At 36.0% G+C, this 27,507-nt stretch overlaps 1 protein-coding gene across 2 annotated transcripts in view; it reads right to left on the bottom strand.

The window, feature by feature from the left end:
• The window catches only part of SCFD1 (sec1 family domain containing 1), a 102,554-nt gene that overhangs the window by 7,754 nt on the left and 67,293 nt on the right, over nt 1-27,507 (bottom strand). For both annotated transcript variants that reach the window (XM_032404874.1, XM_032404873.1), the window contains 6 exons: nt 24,033-24,095; nt 18,648-18,723; nt 9,609-9,662; nt 5,976-6,028; nt 3,444-3,477; nt 1,896-1,961 (listed from right to left, as the gene is read on the bottom strand). In XM_032404874.1, coding sequence (XP_032260765.1) covers nt 1,896-1,961; nt 3,444-3,477; nt 5,976-6,028; nt 9,609-9,662; nt 18,648-18,723; nt 24,033-24,095 — 346 coding nt within the window. The remainder of the gene's footprint in view (nt 1-1,895; nt 1,962-3,443; nt 3,478-5,975; nt 6,029-9,608; nt 9,663-18,647; nt 18,724-24,032; nt 24,096-27,507) is intronic.

Below are 27,507 nucleotides of genomic sequence, written 5' to 3'. Positions count from 1 at the left end.
TTCTTTTACAGGTTTTATATATTTTCTAAGATCCCTCTGGGGAAGCAAAATTAGGATACTCTTGCCACTAAAATATATACAAAATAATTTGTTCAACAACAGAGCCGAAGACCACTGTGGAACTGTTAACCTAAGTGATGATCTGTTAAGAAAGGTGCCTGGATACAGGAACTTAAAATATCTGCTGCATGCCTGACTAGTCATAGTACCATGTGCTCTACTACCTATACGCCATATTTTTGTGGGTGGAGGATAATAATCAAGGGAAAAAAAGTATTTAGTAAACTGAAACCACATACCTATCACTGATAGTCTGATGTTCTTCTGATCAAAGTGACTGATCAGAGAAAAAACTAAAGAATCAACTTAATACATTTCACAAAATTAAAATTTCTGTAGTAGAAAAAGGTAAGTTGTCAAAGCTTATACATGATTAAAAATAAGTTTGCAATCTACCAAATGTTCTACTGTAATGTTGCTCCAAAATTATGCCTGTATTTCAGCCACTTCACTCCACAAGTGATTAGTATTTTGGTGTTTATCCTTCTGGTTTTTCTTTTCTACAAATATTTTTAAAAATGCAGGAAAAAAGAATGCTGGTGAGTGTAATTAAGAAAGCTTAAACAAGACTGGGGGTGTGTGGAATGTATAAGTACAGGATTAATTTCATCTGGTCTGTTGCAGCCCTGTGTTTATCCCTGGGACCAACTGGAACAGTCATATTGTTGACTCCATGCCACACCTGAATGAAATAGATCAACTAGTGATTAATAGTCCCAGGGTCACAGATAGACCAGGGGACAACTTTCAGTAGCTTGTCAGCACTCTGTATAGAAATTGTACAGATTGATGGTGTGCACCTGGTTCCTGCTATATGACCAAAGAGGGATTTAAAAGACACCTCCTTGTACAAGATGGATGTTCCCTGGAGATCATGGCATCTTACACAGATCTTAGTGGTTCACACTCTGAAGATGAGGTATGTCCTACGTAACTGAAATAGGATCCCAGGAGTTGTGTCTGATAGTTTTGAATCTCCATGACATTTGTCTTTTCTTTATCTCCTCATGTACCAAAATCTTGACCTTTTTAAAGCCTTACATAACATAGGACATAAGGAATGATCATTATTTAAAGTGAATAATCAAGATTACAAAATGTCATTCCAACAACTGATAATTCTGTTGCCCCTGTATTTTAAATGGTGTTTTGCTCTTCAAGTTATACCCTTTCCTTCATATTCTTTTGCATAGTTGTCTGTCACTCCCTGCTGCTGGGAGCTTTGAGTAGCACTCTACTTCTAATTTGCTACCTCCTGTTTGCTGAAAAAGCAGACATTCCAAGTGTGTTAGAAGTATGTTGCTGATTTAAGTCAACAGGATGGGAAACAAGTACTTATTATTCAGGTAAATGGGTTTGGTAAATCATTTCACCAAGGGAGACTTTTTGGAAGAGGAGCTTATTTGAGGTCTCTGAGCATTTATTTTACTTTTATAGGGAGCAGGGGGAGGGGCAGAGGGAGAGAAAGAGAGAGATAATCTTGAGCCAGACACCACCACCGTGAGATCATGACCTGAGCTGAAATCAAGAGTCGGATGCTTAACTGACTGAGCCACCCAGGCACCCTGTAGTTTATGAAGATAGATAGCTTCCAAGTACATTACATGAATAAGATACATTATTTTCCAGATTAACTACAATTTTAGGCTAGAAATGTGACAGGAATTGGAAAACAATGAGCATATGGGCATTTCCCCTTTATGAGGACTTTTAAACTACCTCCAGAAGAGGGCTATGTAAGAATCAGAAGAACCACCAGAGAATGCTAGTATGCTAAAGACACAGAACAACTGTGAAACATCAAATGATTAAAGAATAAAGAGGCCAACATGTACCTTTATATAGTCAACAAGATTTTGGTATTCAATGTAGTTGCCTCCTCCCACCACAAAAACAATTGCCTAAAAATGCAAACGGAAAAAAAAATAGGTAAGTTGAAAGAAATAGTACTTTAACTTTTAAGCAATATGGTTTTTAGTTTGAAGCATATTCTACAACTTACATAAAAAAAATATACAAGCTAGCAAAAGGTCATATCCTAAGCACCTAATGCTACTTCAATTAAAAGAAATTTCTAAAAAGTGTGTAGAGGAAAATAAACCTCATTCTTCAGTTAAGTAATAGCAAATAAATCTAAAGGGCTTCCTCCAAAAGGCTTTTTAAAATTAGAGTTTATTGTAGGTAGGAAAAACAAAACTTGGCATTTATATAATTTCCAAAACAGTTCTTTACTTATTTTTATTGAGAAGCTTTTTGTATCTCAAAGGAAAACACAGTCATATCTTCACAAAAGCTTGGAAGCCAACTTTAGAAACAAGTTCCACACATATAAAACTTTTACTGCAGTCTTAAACTTCTTTTTCGTGAATTACCTAATTTTGTGTCCCTTTTTAAAAAAAAAATTTAATTCCAGTTAGTTACTATACAGTGTAATATTAGTTTTAAGTGTACAATATAGTAACATTTCCATACAACACCCAGTGCTCATCACAGCAAGTGCACGCCTTAATCCCAGTCCCCCCACCCACCTCCCCTTGTAACCATCAGCTTGTTCTCTATAGCTAAGAGTTTGTTTCTTGGTTTATCTTTTTTCCCTATGCTCATTTGTTTTGTTTGTTAAATTCCACATATGAATGAAATCATATGGTATTTGTCTTTCTCTGACTTATTTCGTTTAGCATAATACACTCTAGCTCCATCCATGTTGTTGCAAATGGCAAGATTTTGTTCTTTTTATGGCTGAGTAATATTCCATTGTATATATACCACATCTTCTGTATCCATTTATCAGTCGATGGACACTTTACATGAAAAGATGCTCAATCAACATCACTCATCATCAGGGAAATCGAAATCAAAACCACCATGAGATACCACCTCACACCTGTCAGAATGGCTAAAATCAACAACACAAAAAACAACAGGTGTTGGGGAGGATGTGGAGAAAGGTGAACCCTCTTACACTGTTGGTGGGAATGCAAGCTGGTGCAGCCACTGTGGAAACAACAGTATCGAGTTTCCTCAAAAAGTTAAAAGAACTACTTCACAATCCAGCAACTGTACTACTAGGTATTTACCCAAAGGAGACAAAAATACTAATGCAAAGGGATACATGCACACCAATGTTTATAGCAGCATTGTCTACCATGACCAAACTACGGAAACAGCCCAGGTGTCCATTGACTGTCAGTTATTTTTAGCTATTCTAAGTAGTTTTATAAATCAGGAAAATATGGTTACTAATATGGTTACACAGAATTGGATTTATCAAAATTACCATACAGTAACTGTAATAAAGCCATGTTTAAGATGAAGACAATTCTTCAAGACTGCTTGGTCATCTGCCTTCCATTTTAGAGACAGAATTTTTATATAGAACTCACCTCCTGGAATGGATTTTTGTTCCTTGGAACTGAGCTACAACAAAGAAAAACGATAGTGAAAACTTCACACAATGCTTTCACTATGGATAAAAGAGGTATGGGGAACACACACATGTACACACAATTAGATATGTATTTGCAATTCTCCCTCCTTCACTTTCTTTGAGGCTGGGTCCTTTAGTTTTGTGTACTCAAATAGTGAATTGGGAAGGCAGAGAATATGAGGTACATTTATCAGCATCTAAAAGGGAGTAGGGCAATCTGTTAGCTTCAAAATAAAACCTAAGAGAAAACTGAAAGGGAGAAGGAAACACTGAGCAGCAGCTCTCAGAAGGAATAAAATGTGGGTATAAGGTAAGTTGATAAAACACATATTTTAGTGGTAAATTATATAAAATTTTACTATATGCAACATAATGTTGCAGTTTGTCAGTATCCACATTTGTGTAAAAACTATGTAAACATGTATGGGAAATAACAGGAAATGGGGGCTGGGAGGAGGAATCTGCATTTTGCTGTAGCTTATTTCTTTGTATTTCTCTATACCATTATATATTATTACATATATTAGCCACATATTTATATACTTATAATGTATTTTAAAAATACTTGTGTCTAAGATCTTTTAATAAAGATATTTTTCAAAGCCTTTGTGAGTCAGACATATATTTGTTTCAGTGATAAAACAGGCTATACAAAGAGAACTTAGGTTTTCCTCACAAGCATTTTTTTATTTGACAGACAGAGAGACAGCGGGAGAGGGAGGAGCAGGGAGCCTGATGCGGGGCTTGATCCCTGGGATCATGACCTGAGCCGAATTAAGCCGAATTAAGCAGATGCTTAATGACTGAGCCACCCAGGCGCCCCCTCACAAGCAATTTTTTAAAAATGTCAACGAAGAGGAGAGTGCTATTATACCATCCTTAATTACTGAAAGGTCAATTCCACACCTTTATCATCTTTTCCTTATTTCTATGGCCTGTCTGAATGAATACTCCATAGAAAGGGCCAGAAGCCCACCCGACTGAAACACCTCATCTGTGATAAAGCACTCTGGAAAGAAGTTAAAGTTCCTCTAAGAGTACACATAGAATCAGGAGAGATTTAAATAGCACAGTATTATTAGTTATTAATAACCAAGATTAACTGTGATGAAATAGCTCAGGAGAAGGCAAAGGAGAAGTTTCTACGAAGCAAAATGTGTCTACTTGTTAGCCATATGCAAATCCAAGGATAAAATGTAAGCCAGAGAATATCAAGACAGGAAGAGTTGAGTCCAATGTTTTAAAGTGTACAAACCAGTGGTTTTAGTATATTTACAGAGCTGTACAACTGTCACCACTGTCTAACTTCAGAACATTTTTTACCATCCTCAAAAGCCCCATACTCATTAGTTGTCACTCCTCATTCTCTCCCTTCTAGAATTTATTCTTTGTCAAATGCTCCTTTGCCAGCTGCTCTTAGCAGCTTCTTCTGCAACTTTAGCAGTATTTCTGGTAAGTTAAGAAAAGAAAATAACCTTTTAAGTTACGATCTAATCTAATGATCTAAAACAATCTAACAGGGGCGCCTGAGTGGCTCAGTCATTAAGCATCTGCCTTCGGCTCAGGTCATGCTCCCAGGGTCCTGGGATCAAGTCCCGCATCGGGCTCCCTGCTCAGCGGGAAGCCTGCTTCTCCCTCTCCCACTCCCTCTGCATGTGTTCCCTCTTTCACTGTCTCTCTCTCTGTCAAATAAATAAATAAAATCTTAAAAAAAAAAACCAGAACAATCTAACAATCAACTATCTAGTGACTAGATTATTCTATCGACAAAGATGTAAAAGCTTAGGATAAAGCAGAGACAACGTTCTAAAGATCCCAAACATAGTAAGATGTAGGCAAGAAACCAGCTTCACTCAAGTTTAGGTGAGAAAGAAGATCATTCCATGAAGGTTTTTCCCCTCCCAATTCTGCCTGTTCTTTCTTTAGTTTTGTAGGCTATTTTTCATGCTACCATGAAGTAAATCTTGAAAAATGATATCCATTATGAAGCAAACAAGTACCTTACCACACCATGTTTATTATAAGATAGAGAAATTATCTGTAGAATGTTTCATTGCCATAAAGTATTTACAACAATCTACAGGGGCTTGGCTTTATGGACCAGTTAAATAAAAACAACTGGTATCCAACATAAAGTTCCTGTCTTTGCTTTGGTTCAATAAGAATATGCATTTAAAAACACATTATCCAAATTCCCCTCCCCCATACAGTCTATAATACTGTCATCTCGTCATAAAAAACAAAAAACACCTAATGTATTTTTTTGATGTGTGAGTATATATACTTGAAAAGAACCAAAACGTCAAGTAAAATTAGCAATGATTATCTGCAGGTAATAAGATTATACATATTGTTTACTTACCAGTTTTCTATATAGTTTGAATTTTTAATAAGCACTTACTGATTTATAATAAAAAATTAAGTTACTTCCATTCTTATCAGGGTGGAAAGACCTACAAACAAATTACACAAGTCAAGAGCTGCTTACCTGTCATTGCCCCGCAGCATTTTGGGATCAAAATATCTATAATCATCAGTTTCCTATAAAAAAACAAACAAACAAACCAGAACTTGGTTTCTCTTCAGAAAGTTACCATTTGGCTTTGAGTATTTTAATTACTTAAGCTATTAATCTGGTAGATTAATTAAATCTGTGTCACCACCACCACTACTACTAACAGAGCACTTACTACATGTTAAACATTATTCTAAATGCTTTAGATGAAATTACTCACTTAAATCCCCATAACATCTGTGAGGTAGTTACTGTTACCTCTATTTTTTCAGATGGGCAAACTGGGGTACAGAGAAGTTATGTAACTTTCCTAAGGTCACATAACTAGTAAGTACAGGAAGTCCAGGATTTGAACCCAAGTAGTCTAGTTTCAATGCCCAAGCTCTTAACCACTATACTATACTATACTGTCTTGAAAATATACCCATTTTATAAACCAATATAATTATTTTTATTTTGTTTCTGTTTTAGAATTTTATTGTATGTCCATGATTTTACTGAATATACAGAATAACCTAATACAGGTTTATAATCTCTATTATTTGAAACATTTAGAGTTTGGTGTATTCTGGAATTTTGAATTAAAAAAAATTTTTTTTTGAAGATTTTATTTATTTATTTGACAGAGAGAGAGACAGCGAGAGAGGGAACACAAGCAGGGGGAGTGGGTGAGGGAGAAGCAGGCTTCCCGCGGAGCAGGGAGCCCGATGCGGGGCTCGATCCCAGGACCCAGGGATCATGACCTGAGCCGAAGGCAGACGCTCAACAACTGAGCCACCCAGGCGCCCCTTGAATTAAAAAATTTTTAGTTAGATGATATCATGCATATAACATTCCCAGTTACGGGAGTTGGGTTATACAAAATCCTTCAGTTTTCAGAACTCTGTAGATTTCAGAAGTTGTGGATAAGGGGTTGTGGACTCTATAAGCTGGAAACTAGCTTCTTGATAATAAAGGAGCTGGAAAGTACTGTTTTACTTCTTGCAGTGTAATCACTCCCTAACCTCTGCCTCCCTCTCCTTCCACAGCACAGTCAGCCAAAGGAATCTGTTGTTTGCTGGAGAATGGATGGCCCTATGCAAACCTGATCAATGACAAACTATGCATTGGTTGCCACCACCTAGTCCTGTACTCAGTGGTGGACAGTGCTTAACCAATTACAAAACTCTCAGTGCACTCACAAGTAGCATCATAATCCTTCAACACTGCTTCGGGAAACCATTACTAACCAGATTTACAAGATGAAACCTATCTGATATTTTTTTAATTCCCTTCTTTCAATTTATCCAGTCAAGACAAATCAAAGGAGAACACTTAAATAAGTGATAAGAGTGCATCTAGAATTAGGATATAGCATTTCCAAGCCTTTGAGATAAGATGCATTCAAGATTACTAGCCAGGTCTAACTTAGTCCACTTTGCTAAGCTCTTTAGTATTTTGCTAGTCTCTCTTTAATGCCTCCAAATCAAGTTGTCTATCTGGAAACAGGAAAAGGATAAGAGAAAGTGAAGACAGCTGCCTCATTTAGCAGATGGATTAAAAAAATGCTTTCAAAGCAGAAAAAATTTACTATTTCTAATTAGTTAAAAAATATGTCTGTAGTGGGGTGCCTGGGTGGCTCAGTTGGTTAAGCGTCTGCCTTCAGCTCAGGTCATGATCCCAGGGTCCTGGGATCGAGCCCTCCATCGGGCTCCCTGCTCGGTGGGAAGCCTGCTTCTCCCTCTCCCACTCCCCCTGCTTGTGTTCCCTCTTTCGCTGTCTCTGTCAATTAAATAAATAAATAAAATCTTTAAAAAAAAATGTCTGTAGTAATGTGTCTTCCGTTATACAGTTAAAGTCACCAGTTAACTAATAAATGAATTTACATAACCTGGAGAAACATCAGAATAAGAACTGTAATTTAGCCATCCATGTGGAAGGCATGTGTATGCTGGAATGAGTAGTAAACAGAAACATAGAAATAGTAGATTTTTGGTTCCAGTTGTGCTACTAAAAATAGTGTGACTTGGGAGAAGTCATTTAACATCTCTTGGTTTCCTCTCCCCCACATTCAAATTACTTCTAATGTTTCCTTAAACTCTAAAGCTCTGTGATTCCATGAAAAGCATGTTTCTTGCCCTCTTCAATACAGCACAGTGGTGAAAAATGTGGCCTGCCCAGCTCTGCCATTTATTAACTTTGTGTCTTTGGGCAAGTTAATTAACTTTATTGTGCCACAGTTTCTTCATCCATAAAATGAAAATCATAATAAAATGGTATTTTTCATAGAAGTTTCTAATAAAAAATAAATGAAATGTGAAAATGTTTTGAATGATTCCTGGCATATAAAAAGTATGTAATAAACATTAGCTATCATCTTTATAACTGTCATTATTCATTATCTCAACTTAAAAATTAGGGATAGTAACAAAATATCCCAAACTTCCTTAACCCCTTGTGTATTTGGCATCTGTCTAAAATTCTCCATTTATTTATATTTTTAATCTTTATTAGTGTTTGGGATAATATCCTCCACAAATTTAGAGCTTATTATGAAGTAGTAGTCTCTAAGATAATTAGTTACAAATGTATACTTCTCTCAGGCTTTCAGACTTTTCAAGAAGAGCTACTTCTTCGTATATTCTAGGATGTTTTAAGGAAGTCTATTGTTACACTACATTGTATACCATTTTCTCTGTATCAATTCCTAGACCGGAGAATCCAATCTTTTTAAGTTTATCATTATAGAACATTCTCTTATTCCTTTCATAATTGTAATTGTCCCCTTTGGGGATGTTTTATTACACTCTTTGTTTTCACATGGGCAGATTTTTAAATATGTTTTGTTAATTTCCTTTAATGTTATTATCATCATGTTTTAACAATTACAAAAAGTGACACATTTATCTGAAGATTCTGTTCTTTCTTAGCATGGGATCTTAAGCCTTGCTGCCAAAATCTATGGAGATCCAGATCAATCCAAACTAGGGTTCTGATGCTGCCTTTCTTGATTCTAGACTCTTGTGATAACCACCTTCTAGTTGCCACAATAATAGGATGAACTGTTTCATGAAATGGACTGCGATAATTTTCACATTCCTTTCTTAAATTGTAAACAGATAGCTTGGAAACCCAGTAAATGCTAACAATATTTACCCATTTGTCTATTCAGCCAACAATATATCTCTCTCAATTTACTTTTCAACCCAAGACTTTTGTGCCATCTGAACACATGCACTTAAAAATTTCACTATGTACTCCTCTCCTAATTTTCATAAAGTTAAATTGGTCTGGTACTCTTTATACTACACCAGCTGATGCTCACTAGTTCTTTGTCATTTACAGAAACTTGCTCCTTAGGATATATTTTACATTTAACTATATATGGAATATAATCTACATTTAATTTGGATGACAGCTGGCCAGAATAGTTATAGCAGCTGAGAAAACCAATTCTCATTATCTGTGATAATGGCTAAAAAGGCTCTTTGAGAACATGGACTCTTTCCTTTCCCTCATGTAGTTTGCTGTGATTAAGCCCACAATGAACTCAGATTTTACTGCTTTTCATGTACTGAGTTTGATATGTTCAAGAACTTACAAGTACCATGTCAATATGCTACTCACAGGGTTTGACTTCATCTCCATGAGATTGTCTAAAATACGAGTAACAGGTAGATTCTGTGGAAAAGATAAGTATTTGTTAAATATTAGAAGAATAACCAAAGTTCTTCTCTATTAACAAAACAACTGAATTTTTTTCCCCACAGTTAAGTATGCTTACTTTTCCATTAAACACATTCTAAAATTCAGTATTCCGTGAATGGTGTCGTAGATGTAAATACCCCTGGCACTACTCAAGTTTCCAAAGAAAAAATATAATTCTAAATCAAAAGGTCCTTTTGATGTGAAAGTGTAACCAGGTTTTAATACAAACACGTTTGGGCTTTTTACTTTGTTGGATGTTTTCTTTTTAATATGACCAACTGCAAAATTTTGATCAAATAAGAATCCCATTTTTTCCCTATTTCCTTTCTGCAGGTAGTAAGAGTTTCTTTAGAAGCAGAGTAACTTAAAGTTTGAAAATGTATGAGATTAAAGAAACTCAAGAGTCTTTCATTTCTAATGTATATTCTTCTAAGCCAAAAGGATACTTGTGATCTTTGAAAAATGGGGAAATGGATACATATAAATTCTATTGACCATTTTTGTTTTGCCTAGGATAAATTCCAAATTTCCAGTGACATACTGCATTGTCTTCTTACAGAAGAAATTCCACTTTGAACATGAAATATGTAACACTGGTGTTGGCAGAAGACTGCCTCTTGACATGCTTACATGCCTTGGGATAAGAAGTAGTATTGTTAAATTTCAATCTATTTTTACCATTATTTTGAACATAAGACATGAAGTACAGAAAATTTACTAAGTGACTATTATGTTTATTCAAAATGCATTCCTACCAGGATGGTATTCTGCCTACTTTGAACTGATATTTCATTTGTGAACTGTACAGGATGTTCTGTCTATTTTGTATCTTAGAGACTTCTTACAACAAAGGCAACATTAAACCTGATTATTTAAATAAATGTAGATAACACATTACTATTTTACAAGAGTTTTGCTTTCTTTAGGTCATAAAACATTTTACTGTTACCAAAATGGACTTCCACTACAGAAAATGCTGCTTTGCCCAGACAGAAAATAGGAATTTTTTTCTTTTTCTTTCTCTAGATTAGCAAATAAAAAACCTTTTAAGATGATCTTAACCAAGTAAAATTAAAGCTATTTCATTATTCCCTGATATTTGTGTTGGCCAGAAACTTTTTAAATAAACAAAAGCACCAAAGGTTCAATCTAACTGAATGTACTTCCTGAATTCCATTATTTGGAGTAAAAAAAAAAAAACATAGCTCAAAATTTTACCTTTTAAGTTTTGTTTCAAATAAAATTGAGTTTGTACATGTAGGAATAAGTCTAAACCATGACTTTCTCTGAAGAATGACTGGGGGCAGATTTACATCTATAAAAATGCTTTATCCCAAAGAAAAAACTAGTTATATATTTGTTCCAAGTCATGTTAACAAATGATGAAGTATTTCGCAAAATAAAAGGAGGGAATAATTTTTTAAAAACATCTAGAGCAAGAATGCATTAAAATTATAAAATTTTACTAAAATTAATTTTATACTAGTTTCTCTATTTACTACAGCTCTCCACTGAAATCCCTGAATTGCACTACTAGATCTGTGCCATGGAGAAAAATTCAGAAAAGATGTTATGTAATGATAAAGCCCTAAGAGTCATATTACTTTTATATTTGTGAAAATAACTGGAAATTTGAATATTTATATCAACATCTCATGATAAATCCTCATGTAGTATAAAAATGAGATTTTTCTAAAAGGTACAACTAAATTTTATAACTCTGCAATACCTTAAGACAAACCTGCTAGTGAACAGGTCATTAAATAATATAAGCAAAATTTTTTTCTAGCAAAATAATCCAAAAGTTCATGAGCCCAGAGACAATTCTTTATGTTTTTGTCTGGTCTTTACAACCACATAACACCCAAAGAATCATCTACCACTGCTGCACCATAGGATATTCACATACTACCAGACATTAAGGAAAACTTCAAGTGTGGAGAATGATAAAGGACATACAAAATTTCCTTTCCATAATGTTAAAGGCATAAGAAAGAGTACTTCAGAAAACAACTTCTGAGATCCTTGTCACAAACTAATGCTCTACCTAGCTTTTGTTCTTTTATCTAAATGAAGACTTGAACTGAGTTAATCATTAAATCAAATTAATTTTTTTGAGAGTGAGCAAGAATGGGGATGGGGGGCGGGGAGGGAGGGGCAGAGGGAGCGAGAAGAGAGAGAATTCCGAGCAGGCTCCACGCCGAGCATGGAGCCTGAGCCTGACGTGGGGCTCAACCTCACAACCCTGAGATCATGACCTGAGCCAAATCAAGAGTCAGACACTTAACCCACTAAGCCACCCAGTTAATCATTTTAAAAGTAATTTTTTGGGGGCGCCTGGGTGGCTCAGTCGTTAAGCGTCTGCCTTCGGCTCAGGTCATGATCCCGGGGTCCTGGGATCGAGCCCCGCATCGGGCTCCCTGCTCAGTGGGAAGCCTGCTTCTCCCTCTCCCACTCCCCCTGCTTGTGTTCCCTCTCTCACTGTCTCTCTCTCTGTCAAATAAAAAAAAAAAAAAAAAAAAAAAATCTAAAAGTAATTTTTTGTTTTTTTTTGAGAGAGATGGGGGTGGGGGCAGGGAAGGGCAGCGGAAGGAGAGAGAATCTTAAGCAGGCTCCATGCCCAGCACAGAGCCCGAGACAGGGCTCGATCTCACAACCCTGAGATCATGACCTGAGCTGAAATCAAGAGCTGGACACTTAACCGACTGAGCCATCCAGGGGCCCCAAAAATCAATTTCATATTAATAATTTCTATACAATACTAATCAATGTTTGAAGAAAACTGAACTATGGCAGCTAAACACTAACAAAGAGAAAACATCAGAACAAAACCATACATGAGACCAGAGGGAGACAAACCATAAGAGACTCTTAATCTCAGGAAACAAACTGAGGGTTGCTGGAGTGGAGGGGGGTGGGAGGGATGGGGTGTCTGGGTGATGGTCACTGGGGAGGGTATGTGCTATGGTGAGCACTGTAAATTGTGTTAAGACTGATGAATCATAGACCTGTACCTCTGAAACAAATAATACATTATATGTTAATAAAAAAAAAGTGGGCTAAAAAGAAAAAGAACAAAACCATACAATTTTCTCTGTTCAACAAATGTTACCTTACTCATCTTCAGAAACAAAAAATTTCTGTAGCTCAGTAAGAGGTATAAATGAAATTTAATCAAATAAAAAAACCCATTAATTGTTTAAAAAAATTCCCAAGCATAGTTTTCAATGTTTTTGGAAACTGTTTTAGAAAAAAATGTAAAACATTATCATATAGGTTGGCAAATAAATCTCTAGTAGTCGAAAGCCTAATATATTACATAGTGTTGAGAGACAAAAAAGTCTCATACACATGAATATCCTAAATTAAAGATCAGTATTTCTAAAATCCTCAAATTTCAGATACATGAACTAGAAATTTTATTTGGAGAAAAAAAAATCTATTTCTAAAAACCCTTACTGGTTTTATGACCACAGTCATGTTTTGTAATTTTAGTCACTGGAAAAGTTTAAACAGAAACAATGTTAATTTTATCTTTGACAGTGTCATTGCTTAAAAGCAAAACTGAAATAAAATATTCACAGAAATTAAAAAACAATCTAAGAAAAGTAATACAGCTTTACATCCAAAACAGTTAAAAAGTTTTTTTCCTTTAGTTCTCCTAGAATTAGCCACTTGTTGCCCTATATTGCCATCTGGTCTATGGTGACTATTTCTAACTCTCTCCTTGCAGCCCTGGCCTGGGGATGATATTCTGATGCTGAAGTCAGCATTGAGGCTGGGACAAGAGTTGCTGCTGTTGTGATTGTCAAAGCCCTGGATAATGAAAACTAGTATGTGGACTTCCTTGAAGAAAATGCTTATCTTGAAGACTGTATCAGCCAAGTAAAGAATAAGATGAAATGTGTGGATACCAGAAACACATTGGGAATGAGCAATTATCAATGATAATAAGGGATAGAAAGTTGTCAGTGAAGTAAAGATAGGAAAAGGGAGGGGGAATAAGATAGATCACCTGTTTCCAAAATTTTGAAATTATAAATCATAAAGGGATCTATGGGTGAATCCAATATCCACATCAGTATCTTACAGATGAGGAAATAATAAAATATATAGTAGTATTTTTGTTTTGCATTTTTATATGAATAAATGTTTTAAGCTATAAATGAAATAAAAAGAATATTTATTGTCTAGTTTCCTACATTGCAAGTAAGAGCTTTGTATATTTTGTTTATTGGGCAAGGTAAGTTTTATGCATCACAACTATCAGCTATCACATAAAACCACCTGAATGATATTTACAGATTTGGAATTTATTTGTGTGAGGTAATTATACAAGAATGTGATGAGTAATACAGCACAAAGTTGAATAATTTAGAAGTCTTAGTTCACTCTGGCTTGTTTGCTAAAATAATCCCTCTTTTAAAAATGAATAAATAAATAAATTGCAAGCAGTGGAAATCAGTAGGTTAAAAAAGAGTTAAAGATGTATCCTCTAGGGGCACCTGGGTGGCTCAGTTAGTTAAGGATCTGTCTTCAGCTCAGGTTGTGATTCTGGGGTTCTGGGATTGAGTCCCGCATCGTGTTCCCTGCTCCTCGGGGAGTCTGCTTCTCCCTCTGCCCCTCCCCCTACTCTCTCTCTCAAATAAATAAATCTTTAAAAAAATTATTAAACTGACAAAGACCACACACATATACACAATATATGCACGCACCAAGGTTGGGAAGGATGTCAAGAAACAAGCACTTTAAGTCCCTGCTAGTCAGTAGGTACATCTTTTCTGGAGGGCAGTTTGGTAATATTTATTAAGAACAATGAGAAATGCTCACCCCTTTGATTCCATAATTCAACTACAGGAATTTATCATATGGAAGTAATCAGAGATGAATACTCACCAAGAAAAAACTAACATTTAAAAATTAGGCATATATCCTTCAGTAAACTCATTTTTATGGAGCACTGGGTGTTATACAAAAACAATGAATCATGGATCACTACATCAAAAACTAATGATGTTCTAGGTAGCATTGACATCTTCACAATATTTGGCGGGGATGCGGAGAAAGGGGAACCCTCCTACACTGTTGATGGGAATGCAAGCTGGTGCAGCCACTCTGGAAAACAGTATGGAGGTTCCTCAAAAAGTTGAAAGTAGAGCTACCCTACAACCCAGCAACTGCACTACTGGGTATTTACCCCAAAGATACAAATGTAGGGATCCGAAGGGGTATGTGCACCCCGATGTTTATAGCAGCAATGTCCACAATAGCCAAACTATGGAAAGAGCCAAGATGTCCATTGACAGATGAATGGATAAAGATGTGGTATATATATACAATGGAATATTATGCAGCCATCAAAAGGAATGAGATCTTGCCATTTGCAACGACGTGGATGAAACTGGAAGGTACTATGCTAAGCGAAGTAAGTCAATCAGAGAAAGACATGTATCATATGATCTCACTGATATGAAGAATTCTTAATCTCAGGAAACAAACTGAGGGTTGCTGGAGTGGTGGGGGGTGGGAGGGATGGGGTGGCTGGGTGATAGACATTGGGGAGGGTATGTGCTATGGTGAGCGCTGTGAATTGTGTAAGACTGTTGAATCACAGACCTGTACCTCTGAAACAAATAATACATTATATGTTAAAAAAGGAAGAAGAAGATAGTAGGAAGGGAAAAATGAAGGGGGGGGAATCGGAGGGGGAGACGAACCATGAGAGACTATGGACTCTGAGAAACAAACTGAGGGTTCTAGAGGGGAGGGAGGTGGGGGGATGGGTTAGCCTGGTGATGGGTATTAAAGAGGGCACGTTCTGCATGGAGCACTGGGTGTTATATGCAAACAATGAATCATGGAACACTACATCCAAAACTAATGATGTAATGTATGGTGATTAACATAACATAATAAAAAAAAACTAATGATGTATTGTATAGTGACCAACATAATAAAATAAAATTAAAAAAAAAAATAAAGACTAGACTTACTGTTTAAAAAAAAAAATGAGGGGCCCCTAGGTGGCTCAGTCGGTTAGGCGGCTGCCTTCGGCTCAGGTCATGATCCTGGAGTTCTGGGATCGAGCCCCACAGCAGGTTCCCTGCTCAGCGGGGAGTCTGCTTCTCCCTCTGCCCCTCACCCTGCTTGTGCTCTCTGTCTCTCACTCTGTCTCTCTCTCAAGTAAATAAAATTATATTTTAAAAAAAGTTAAAAAAAAAACCAACAAAAGATCATATTAAACTTTGTTTTTTAATATAGCATTTTTTACTTCACAATATAAAATGAACTACCCTCTGACCCAAAAAAATCAATAAATATTTCCTCTAATTTGAGCCTGAAATGTATGTCTTATTAACATACACTTTAAAAAAATGACACAGCTCTTCTAGTCATGGGGACAGAATATACTACAGATAGAGATAACCACCAATCATACCAAATTTTACTTTTATAAGTGAGAAACTGCCTATTTCAAAGTAGTTTGTTACTTGTAATATTAAGAAAAGCAAAGGAATTTGAGGTTACAGATGCCAGGTTCTTTTTATATACTAAATGAATTTTAAACAAACCAACTTTTGTGTTAACACAATAAAATACTCAAGTTGATCAGTTCAGACACTTCTTACAAACACTAGTGGACATGCAACATGTGACTCTAAGGTAGTAAGTTAAAAAATCTATCATTTCAAAGACTGAAGTCTATAATTCTCCATGCTGAGTTATTCTACTACTGTGATTTCCTTGTAAGAGTGAACCGTTAGAAAAATAAGTAAATCTCCTTATACATAAATTTAACTACATGTGGTTATACAACAGCCACTCTGTCTACTGAAAGGCGGACAGTATCTTAGGGGCTGGCGGTTCCCCTTCTGTATCACATGACAAAATCATCTTGTCCATAGTTAATGATAAATTAAGTGGTGTGACAGAGATTCTCTCCTTGACAAAACTCTACTCAGGCTCCCCTGAGCCCTTTCAATGGGGCCTTGACTTCTGAACTCTGTCCATCTTTGAATAGTCCGATTTAAAAAGAATCCTGTTAAGTCAGTTTAGCGAGAATTTCTCATCTTCAATACCTGATCACCCTAATATCTGATCAGGTTCCTCATCCTCTACCATCTCCCAGGTGATGTCTGATCACATTTGGCCTGCCTTCAGTAAAGATCCTATTAGGTTGGTTTAGCCAGAATCCTCTTTTATCCCTGATGTTTCCTTTTAGTAATTTTATATCCACTGATCCCTACCCTGATCCTTGGCTATAAATTCCCAGTTTTCCTTGATAGATTTGGAATTGAACCCAATCTTCCTCCCCAACTGCAAAACCCTACTGTGGTGGTCCCAATACCTTTTGTAGTCCCCTTGAATGTCTGTCTTATTGTTCTTTAACAAGTGTCATGAGTAATTTTCTCTTTAGCAGGTGCTAGGTTAAACTGTAAAGTATAACACGTTGGTCTCTAATGTGCCCAACTTCCTATTTTGTATCTTTTCAACCTCTACAGTCAAAGAGAACAAAGAAACTGACTCAGGGAAGTACTGTAAACCAGTAAAAGAGTGGATTAAGTACTTACTAGTAGCTCCTTACCAGGAGAGAGGTAGACTGGGAGAGATTGAATAGAATTCCTAAGAGGGATAACGAAGCTAAAAAGTATTCCTAAGTAATTAGGAAATAATGAAAACTATCTAGAACGTATCTTAAGTAAAGTTTGGAAAGTCATCAGCCTTTTAATTAAATAAATCAAATTATAATTTTTTCACTGTTCTTTACTAATACTACATGGCTTTTATAATAAAACGTTACCCAAAAAAAGAACTGAATTACCTACTGTATGCAAAGTGCTATTGAAAATTCAAAGATGGGGAAAAAACTGCTTGTCCTCAAGGATCTTATCAAGAAGTAGTTAAACATATGTCAATTTTATCTCAATAAAACTGGGGGGGGGGAGTAAAAAATAACATCAATACAAAATACTACATGTAAATATTGTAAAAAAGATAAAAGTATGGAGGAAGTTCAGAGAAAGAAACGATCTATTTTTTTCTGAAAACAAGTAAACACTTAATATTCACATTTGAATAACCGCTAATTCACTCTCTTTTTAAAATCTGGCCTTTAAAATCCTTCTCATTATAAATTGAAATATTTATGTATGAAATATTATGTCTCAGATTTTCCTTAAACTATCTCAGTAAAAATAAATAAATGAATAAATGAATATATAATATATATATATTATGGAATATGAAACAAGAATGACAGGATGCTGAGTACTGAAGCCTGGTGAAGGGTTCAGGAAAGATTGCTATACTAATGTATATTTGAAAGTGTCAATAAAGTCCAAATGAACAAATTAAAAAAAAAAGCTCTGAACTACACATGTAAAATATTCTTAAATATACCAGAATAAAAGACCCTTTGATTTTACTTTATTCCAAATATTTCCAAATAACTTGAATATATCTAGAAAGTTGTTCTAGCTGAGCATCAACCTGCCAATATTTATGTTCAAAAGTTACCAAAATGGGGGCGCCTGGGTGGCTCAGCCGGTTAAGCGCCTGCTTTTGGCTCAGGTCATGATCTCAGGGTCCTGGGAATCGAGGCCACATCAGGCTTCCTGCTCAGCAGGGAGTCTGCTTCTCTCTCTCCCTCTCTCCTCCCCACCATTTTTCTTGCTCTTTCTCTCAAATAAAATCTTTTTTTTTTTTAAGATTTTATTTATTTATTTGAGAAAGAATAAGAGAGAGAGAGAGAGAGCACATGAGAGGGGAGAGGGTCAGAGGGAGAAGCAGACTCCCTGCTGATCAAGGAGCTTGATGCAGGACTCGATCCCAGGACTCCAGGATCATGACCTGAGCCGAAGGCAGTCGCTTAACCAACTGAGCCACCCAGGAGCCCTCAAATAAATAAAATCTCAAAAAAAAAAAGTTACCAGAATGTTTTTTAATAAGTATACTCACTTGCTGTTTCAATACCAGGTTCTTCACTCCCTCCATAACAAACTGTGATCCTGTATTCATGACTCGTGATAAGAGACTAGGGAAAAAAGAAGATCACACGAAGTATAAATTATCTTTCCAATTTGTTACAGATAAAATATTTGCCTGATTATACATGACCTGCTGATGCTCACTGTACCAGCACTTTTATTCTCACTAAACAGAAGTGACCTAAGAATTTTTGCTTTCATATACATCATTGCTGTAATTTTATCTAACAATAAAAGTGATAAAATACTCTGACTAGTAAATAATTATTCATAAAATGTAAAAATAAAAGCTGTCTTCAAATTAAACATTTTAATTGCTTAGTCTTAGCTATATAGGCATACCTCATTTTATCTTGCTTCAGTATAGTGCACTTTGCAGATAGTTGTTTTTTTAAACAAATTGAAGGTCTATGGAAACCTTGCATTAACAAGTCTATTGGCACCATTTTTCCATCAGCATTTGCTCACTTCATGTCCTTGTGTTACATTTTGGTTACTCTCACAATATTTCAAACTTTTTCATTATGACTGTATTGGCTATGGTGATCTGTAATCAGTGGTCTTTGATGTTACTACTGTAATTGTTTCCGGGTGCCACAAGCCTCACCCATGTAAGACAGCAAACTTAACTGATAAATGCTGGGTGTGTTCTGAATGCTCTATCAACTGCCTGTTCCCTTGTCTCTCTCCCTCTCCTTGGGCCTTCCTATTCCCTGACACACAATATTAAAATTAGGCCAATTAATAGCCCTATAATGGCCTCTAAGTGTTCAGGTGGAAAGGAAGAATCACATGTCTCTCCCTTTATTTTTTTGATGTCTGATCTTATTTATTTGTTACTCTTAGACAATCTCCTTTTTGACTGGATTCAGACTTAGAGGTAGAAGCTCTCAGAGAGGACAGCCTCCATCCCTTGGCAATCTGGTCCTGGTGTTTTTCTTTGGCCTCCTTCATTCTCTTGGCCAAAAGTCTAGTATATCCTGTAGCTTCTTCCTTGCTTTTCTTAGTACACTGTTTCTTCAGAGCAATATGCCGATGCTTGTGTTGGAGGACATGTGGAGTAACAAGATGTTAAATCTTGGATGCTTTTGGTTCCTGGTTTCCTACCTTCTTTGTTTAGGGGCTTTCTTACAACATACTGGTGGACATCATCTTTACAGACACTGAAAAGTTTGCAGATTCTGCTAGCTCGTTTGGGCCCCACGCAATGACGCCCAGTGCTTTCAGTGAGTCCAGGAATATCCCTTCCCCCCCTTTTTCACAATGACCAAGTTGAGAACATTGAGATTGGCATTTACAATGCAACCTCAAACAGATTTGTGCTTTCTTTCTTCAGTCCTCCTTGGTCTTTCTCCAGACCTCAGGAATGTTCCTTATTCAGCAGCAGGCAGACATGGCCATGGGTCAAGACACCTTGCTTTACTGGGAAGCCTTGTCATTGCCACCACTGACTCAGACCACGTAATCTTTCTTCACCCAGAGCATCAGCAGCAACTTCTGTGGCCAACACTTCTCATAAAAGAGGTGAAGTTTGTGTTTATCATCCACTTCAATGAGTTTCTGGCAGCCAGTAGCTGGTAAAGAGATGCTCAGCTGCATCCTAAAGCAGCCTACCACCTCCGGGCACCACGAAAAAGAGCACGTCTCTCACTTTAAATCAAAAGCCACAACTAATTTAGTGAGGAAGAAGGCATGTTGAAAGCTGAGAAAGGCTGAAAGCTAGGCCTCTTATGCCAGTTAGCCAAGTTGTGAACACAAAGGAAAAGTTCTTGAAGGAAATTAAAAATGCTATTCCAGTGAACACACGGATAAGAAAGCAAAACAGACTTATTACTGATATGGAAAAGGTTTGTGTAATCTGGACAGAAGATCAAACCAGCCACAAAATTCCCTCCAGCCAAAGTCTAATCCAGAGCAAGGCCCTAACTCTCTTCAATTCTATGAAGGCTGAGAGAGGTGAGGAAGCTACAGAAGAAAAATATGAAGCTAGCAGAGGTTGGTTCATAAGGTTCAAGGAAGGAAGTCATCTCTATAAGGTAAGTGCAAGATGAAGCAGCAAGTGTTGATGTCTAAGCAAGTTATCCAGATTTAGCTAAGGTAATGAATGAAGGGGGTACACTAAACAACAGTTTTTCAAAAGAGACAAAACAGGACTTCTACTGGAAGAAGATGCCATCTAGGACTCTCACAGCTAGGAGAATTCAAGGCTTGGCTTCAAAACTTCAAGGACAGGCTGACTCTTATTAAGGGCTAATGCAGCTGATGACTTTAAATTGCAGCCAACACTCATTTACCATTCTGAAAATCCCTAGGAATTATCCCTTAAGATTATGCTAAATCTACTTGTGCTCTAGAAATGGAACAACAAAGCCTGGATGACAGCACACCTGTTTGCATGATTTACTGAGTATTTAAGCCCACTGTTGAAGTCTACTGCTCAGAAAAAAAGATTCCTTTCCAAATATTACTGCTCATTGACAATACACCTGGTCACCTAAGAGGTGTGATGGAGATATACAATGAAATTAATGTTGTTTTCAAGCCTGCTAATAAACTATCCATTCTGTAGCCTATGGATCAAGGAGTGATTCTGACTTTCAAATTTTCTTATTTAAGAAATATATTTCTTAAAGCTATAGCTGCCACAGATAGTGATTCCTCTGATGGATCTGAGCAAACTAAACTGAAAACCTTCAAGGTTTTACCATTCTAGATGCCACTAAGAACATTCGTGATTCATGGGAAGAAGTCAAAATATCAACATGAGCAAAAGTATGGAATAAGGTGATTCCAACCCTGCCAGGTGACTTAGAGGGGTTCGGGACTTCAGTGGAAGAAGTCACTGCACATGTGGTAGAAACAGAGAACTAGAATTAGAAGTGGAGCCTCAAGATGTGACTGAGTTGCTGTAATCTCATGATACAACTTGAATGAGTAAGGAGTTGTTGCTTACAGATGAACAAAGAAAGTAGTTTCTTGAGACTGAATCTACTCCTGATGAAGATGCTGTGAAGACTGCTGAAATGACGACAAAGGATTTAGAATATTCCATAAATTTTGTTGATAAAGCAGTGGCAGGGTTTGAAGGACTGACCCCAATTTTGAAAGAAGTTCTACTACAGGTAAAATTATCAAGCCCTATGCGTTGCTACAAAGAAACTGTTTGTGAAGGAAGAATCCATCGATGCAACAAACCTCACTGTAATCTTGTAAGAAATTGCCACAGTCACCCCAACCTTCAGGAACCACCACCTCGACCAGTCAGCAACCATCAACATCAAGGCAAGACCCTCCACCATCGAAAAGATTATGACTCGATGAAAGTTCAGATGATGGTTAACATTTTTTAGCAATAAGTTATTTTTAAATACGTACGTTTTTTTGACAATATGCTTTGACACCTTTAAGTGACTACAGTATTGTGCAAATATAACTTACATGCATGGGAAACCAAAAAATTAATTTCGAGTTGCTTTATTGCAATATTCACTTTATTGCAGTGGTCTGGAACTGAACCCACAATATCTCTGAGGTATGCCTATAGTTTTTATTTATTTATTTTTTAAAGAGGGAGACAGCGAGAGAGGGAACACAAGCGGGGGGAGTGGGAGAGGGAGAAACAGGCTTCCCGTCAAGCAGGGAGCCTGATGTGGGGCTCGATCCCAGGACTCTGAGATCATGACCCGAGCCGAAGGCAGACGCTCAATGACTGAGCCACCCAGGCGCCCCTGCCTATAGTTTTTAGGCAAATTATAATTTGAAGAGAATTCCCTGCTTTCCTGATTGCCTTAATACTAAAATAACAAAATTAGAGACAGTAAATAAGATAACTTGTTTTAGGAATTCAAAACACACTAACAAGTTGAAAATATATATGAGTGTTAAGTATTACGAGTAGGTCAAAAGTTACTATTTTCTCTACATCACAGCAGCTAGATCCAGTCCTGTGTTATACGATCCCCCCACAATACATAAAATCTATCATATAAAAATGTGAAGCACAACATACTTAGTGAGTTTTACCTCAATTCTGAAGCAATGTTTATTGTCTGAATTTTTAACAACAAAAATAACACCAACAAATGACCTGCCACATTGGGTTTACATTTGTGGCTTAGTCTCTCACTTTGGATCAAGGGATGCTTTGTGGGATAGAATGGTACTCCTGTATTATGATATCAGAAGGCTAGGAATATCCTTCAAATCAAGATTTTCCTATAGCACATTTTATTAAAATTCTCAAGTACGAAATCCATAAGAAACCTAATAGGCTTTTAATATTCAGTTAAGATTTTAAGACATGAAACTGGAAAGTCTATTAAATAGATGAGAGAAATTTTCCAAATAAATTTCCTTTTCCCTATCTTGTCCTTACTCTTCTCTGAAATGAAGAGCTGGACAAGACGGAAAATCCTTTCTTTAATAGAAACAAGAGAACGTAATCTTTGTTGGAATAAAGAGTTTAGAAGCAATTCCCTAGTACCAGGCAACTTTGAGTGCTAACCTACATAGCACTGCACAAAGGTGAGGCTAGCTGGATTCATCTTATCAAGCATTTACAAGGTCCTGCCTTAGGCTGAGTGTTTTTGCTTTTTGCAAACTGTTTCATTAAAACCAGAAGCTCAGGGTGAGGCTAGAATAAAACTGTTTTCCTGTTCTAAAAATTAAGGAATTTGAAATAAGTATGGTATAAAAAAGAGTAGTTAGAATTACCTTGCTCAGCTACTTTGAAAATCATGCACACTATAGGATTCTCTGGAATCAGAAGTCAGACCCACCTCTGGGGACCTCCTCCTTGTCATTTAACAGTATACCTAGGTCTATCTTGAAGCTAAGTCTCGAGTGCCTAGCTCCAAATCCATATACTTATCAACACTGATACAAGAATAGCTTTAACCTTCATATAACTTCTGAAAACAAAAAATAAAATGTTTTAAGAAGGAAGAAGAAGCTAACAGCTCATACCATGTAAAATATATTAACTTATATTTTAAAATGAGAATTTAAACTTAAGGAAGGCAAAAGCACGTTGACATTCATAGCACAATGAAAACATTCTGAATACAAAGTGTCAGTGTGTTTCTGGGTGCCTGGGTGGCTCAGTTGGTTAAGTGTCTGACTCTTGGTTTCAGCTCAGGCTCCCTGCTTATCGGGGAGTCTGCTTGAAGATTCTCTCCCACTGCCCTTCCCCCACTCGCTCTTTCTCTCTAAAACAAATATATCTTAAAAAAAAAATTAAAATTAAAACCCCCAAGCCCCCCAAAAACCAAAGTGTCAGTGTGTTTTTAAGGCACGTGAGTCTAATTATGGTCTGGAGTACCAGACTTATTCAATCAGAATTATTAAAAACACTTACCCCATTGGTTTAGTGGTAGTGTTACCATAGCTGGCAGGAGCTGAGGCCATCTTGGCAAAAGCCCTATGAAATAAAAAAGTTATATTAAAAAGTTGATTATCAGAGCTAACATTCAGCATCACAGAATTAAAAACTCTATTGACTATAACTCTTACTATGCAGACATTTTCTGAAAATTGTAATGATTTTTCAACTAATACAATGTTTCAGTGCAATTAGCACTGGAACAAGTATATAAATACTGATTATATGATTTTTAATCATGTAAAATGACACCCAAGTACAGTACAATTAGTACTGAAACACTGAGATTCTTAAAAAAAACCACAAATGCATTTCCCAAACTTCAAGATTTTTTTCCTTTTATTATATATGATCCTTAACATGAAACAGACTTGCTGCCTTAAAAGAACAATCATGTGCTGATTAAGTCTCTTTTACTGTTCCCCACATTCCATACTCCCTCATCCCCAGACACGTATCTTTACTCATGCTGTCCTTTGAGGGGGATAAACTGACTGCTTTCTTCTCCAACAGAAATTGTGCATTTCCTTTTAAGACTCAGCTCAAAACCCCTTTCTTCATTAACACTATTCTAATTCTACTACCCAATGATTTTTCCTTTTAAGAGTTACATTCTACAACACACACTTTTATACTTAATTGCATATAATCATTTATTTTCAAATCTTTCTAAATGTCCAGAATCTATTTAACTAAACTATGGAATTCCTGAAGGCTGGGCAAAAAGATGGCACTTAAGATGTGTTTTTAAAAATATTTGTCTTCTGAGAATATGTTCACGGTAGAGAATCCAGAAAACAGAATGGTCCCAAAGAACCTTACCACTTTGAGGATCACTGTTAGGATTTGTGTGTATTTTCTTCTAATCTTTGGATATATGTATATATAACATATAGACTTTCAAAAACAAAATTGATATCATATTGTAAATACTTGTTCAATAACATTTTAACAGCATACCATAAATATTTTTATGTGACTCAATATTCTATTACAATAATTCCTAATTATTTCAACTGTTTTTGTAAAAGAAAAGTCTACTTACATATGAGAAAATTTCATGAGAGTAAAAAAGGAATGAGAATCACTAAGATGTGAGAGTTGAGATGCTAAAAATACGCTATTTCAATCTGGACAAAAATCACAATCTTGTTCAGAAAGGAGGGTGTGAATCAAATGTTTTCAGAAGTAGACTAGAATTTCTGCCTTCAACCAATATTTATTTTTCACTAGATATATACTGGTACATTTTTATGGCTGAACATTATGCAAACACTAAATACCACCACTGAAGAAAATTTAAAAAACTACTATTTAAGAAAACGAACTGGTAATGAAAGTTAATGGAAAAACTAGAATATATATTAAACTGTATCTATAATAATGATTTCCAAGTCTTAAAAAATACATGTAATGTGCATATAAAAAGATATACACTAATATTTAGCTGTAGGCTCTGGATGATGAGATTACAGGTAAAGTTTTACTTTATACCTGAGTTTTCTAAAATTTTCTTTGAAAAAGTGGTATTACTCATAATTAGAAAAAAAAAACTGTTAGAAATTCAATATTTTATAACCATATAAAATGATGCCCAAGACTGGCTTTCTTCTTATAACAAATGTTTGATGAAGGAGTTCCAGACAAATCAGAATGTAAAAAAACAATGACAATATGCCACACAGCCAAATGTGTAAAGGGTATGTATTATAAAAATTGGAAAAGGCAGTTTTCAGTTTCTCTTTTTAAACAGACATTTGTTGTATGTTTTTCTTATTGCAAGAACACAGTCAAATGAAAGAAATTTGAAAAAGCAGGGGTGTCTGGCTGGCTGGCTTAGTCAGTACAGCATGTGACTCGATCTTGGGGTCATGAGTTCAAGCCCCACATTGGGGGCAGAGATTACTTAAAAAAAAAGAGGGGTGTCTGGCTGACACTCCAGTCAGTGAAGTGTGTGATTCTTGATCCCTGGATTATAAGTTTGAGCCCCATGTTTGGTGTAGAGATTACTTAAAAATAAAATCTTAAGGGGCGCCTGGGTGGCTCAGTCGTTAGGCGTCTGCCTTCGGCTCAAGTCATGATCCCAGGGTCCTGAGATCAAGCCCTGCATCGGGCTCCCTGCTCAGCGGGAAGCCTGTTTCTCCCTCTCCCACTCCCCCAGCTTGTGTTCCCTCTCTCGCTGTCTCTCTCTCTACCAAAAAAAAAAAAAAAGATTAAAAAAAAATAAAATCTTAAAAAAAAAACATAAAAAAACAAATCTGAAAAAGCAAACAAAAGTATAGATAATAAAAAGCACTCAAATTCAAAAACTCAGAGATAACTCCTGATAACAACTTGGCACATTTCTTAATACAGTTGAGCTTGGAAAGCATATTCAATCTTGTAGTATTAATTATTTTAAGAAATATTGTGATGGTAATGTTTGTTGTAGAAAATTTGGAAAATAAAGATAAGCACACAAAATAAAAAAATTCTACTACTTGGAATTACCCACTATTAACATTTTAATGTATGTCATTTCAGCTATGTAATGATATGTATATGTTCATACATACATACACACACAGAGATGGATGGATAAATGTATAGATAATAGAGATCATACTGTAAAAACTGTCATCTAAGTTTAGCTCAAATACCACCTACTCAAGAGACTTTGCCTGATCCTCTCGACAAATTTAACTCTCACCCCCAAGTTAAGATCTTATCACTTGCACTCATATGTGGAATTTAAGAAACAAAACTGATGAACATAGAGGAAGGGAAGGAAAAATAGAATAAGATAAGAACAGAGAGGGTGGCAAACCATAAGAGGCTCTTAACTACAGAGAAAAACTGAGGGTTGCTGGAGGGGAGGTGAGTAGGAGGATGGGGTAACTGGGTGATGGGCATTAAGGAGGGCACTTGATGTAATGAGCACTGGGTGTTATATGCAACTGATGAATCACTAAATTCTACCCCAGAAACTTAATAATACACTAAAAGTTAACTAACTTGAATTTAAATAAAATCTTAAAAAAAAAAATCTTATCACTTGGTGTTATTTTCTTTATATCACTTAGTATGGTTTAACATTATTCTGTTCATTTTTTGCTTATTGGTTGATTTATTGTTCCCTCCATGTAAATTCAGTGAGCATAGGGGCCTTCCACATGTTTGCTATTGTATTTCCAATGTCTAGGAGAACCCCTAGGCATAGAGAAGAGGAATCAATGAAATCAATAGTGTTATAAACTATTTTTTCACTTTATCATATAACATATACATTTTCCAGTGTTATTAAATAAGTCTTCTATAACATGATTTTTAATTTTCAATTGTATTCTATCTTATGGAAATGCCCACTATACGACATTTAGGTTGGTTGCTTCTAAGATTTTACAACACCAATTACTTCTTTGGGATAAATTCTTATGAGCAGAAGTGTGCGGTCAAAGATTTTTTTTTATTT

This window comes from Phoca vitulina, unplaced genomic scaffold (genome assembly GCF_004348235.1).
Source record: "Phoca vitulina isolate PV1807 unplaced genomic scaffold, GSC_HSeal_1.0 scaffold7, whole genome shotgun sequence".
In the NCBI taxonomy this organism is placed as follows: domain Eukaryota; kingdom Metazoa; phylum Chordata; class Mammalia; order Carnivora; family Phocidae; genus Phoca; species Phoca vitulina.
This window is presented reverse-complemented; position numbering and strand designations above follow the sequence as displayed.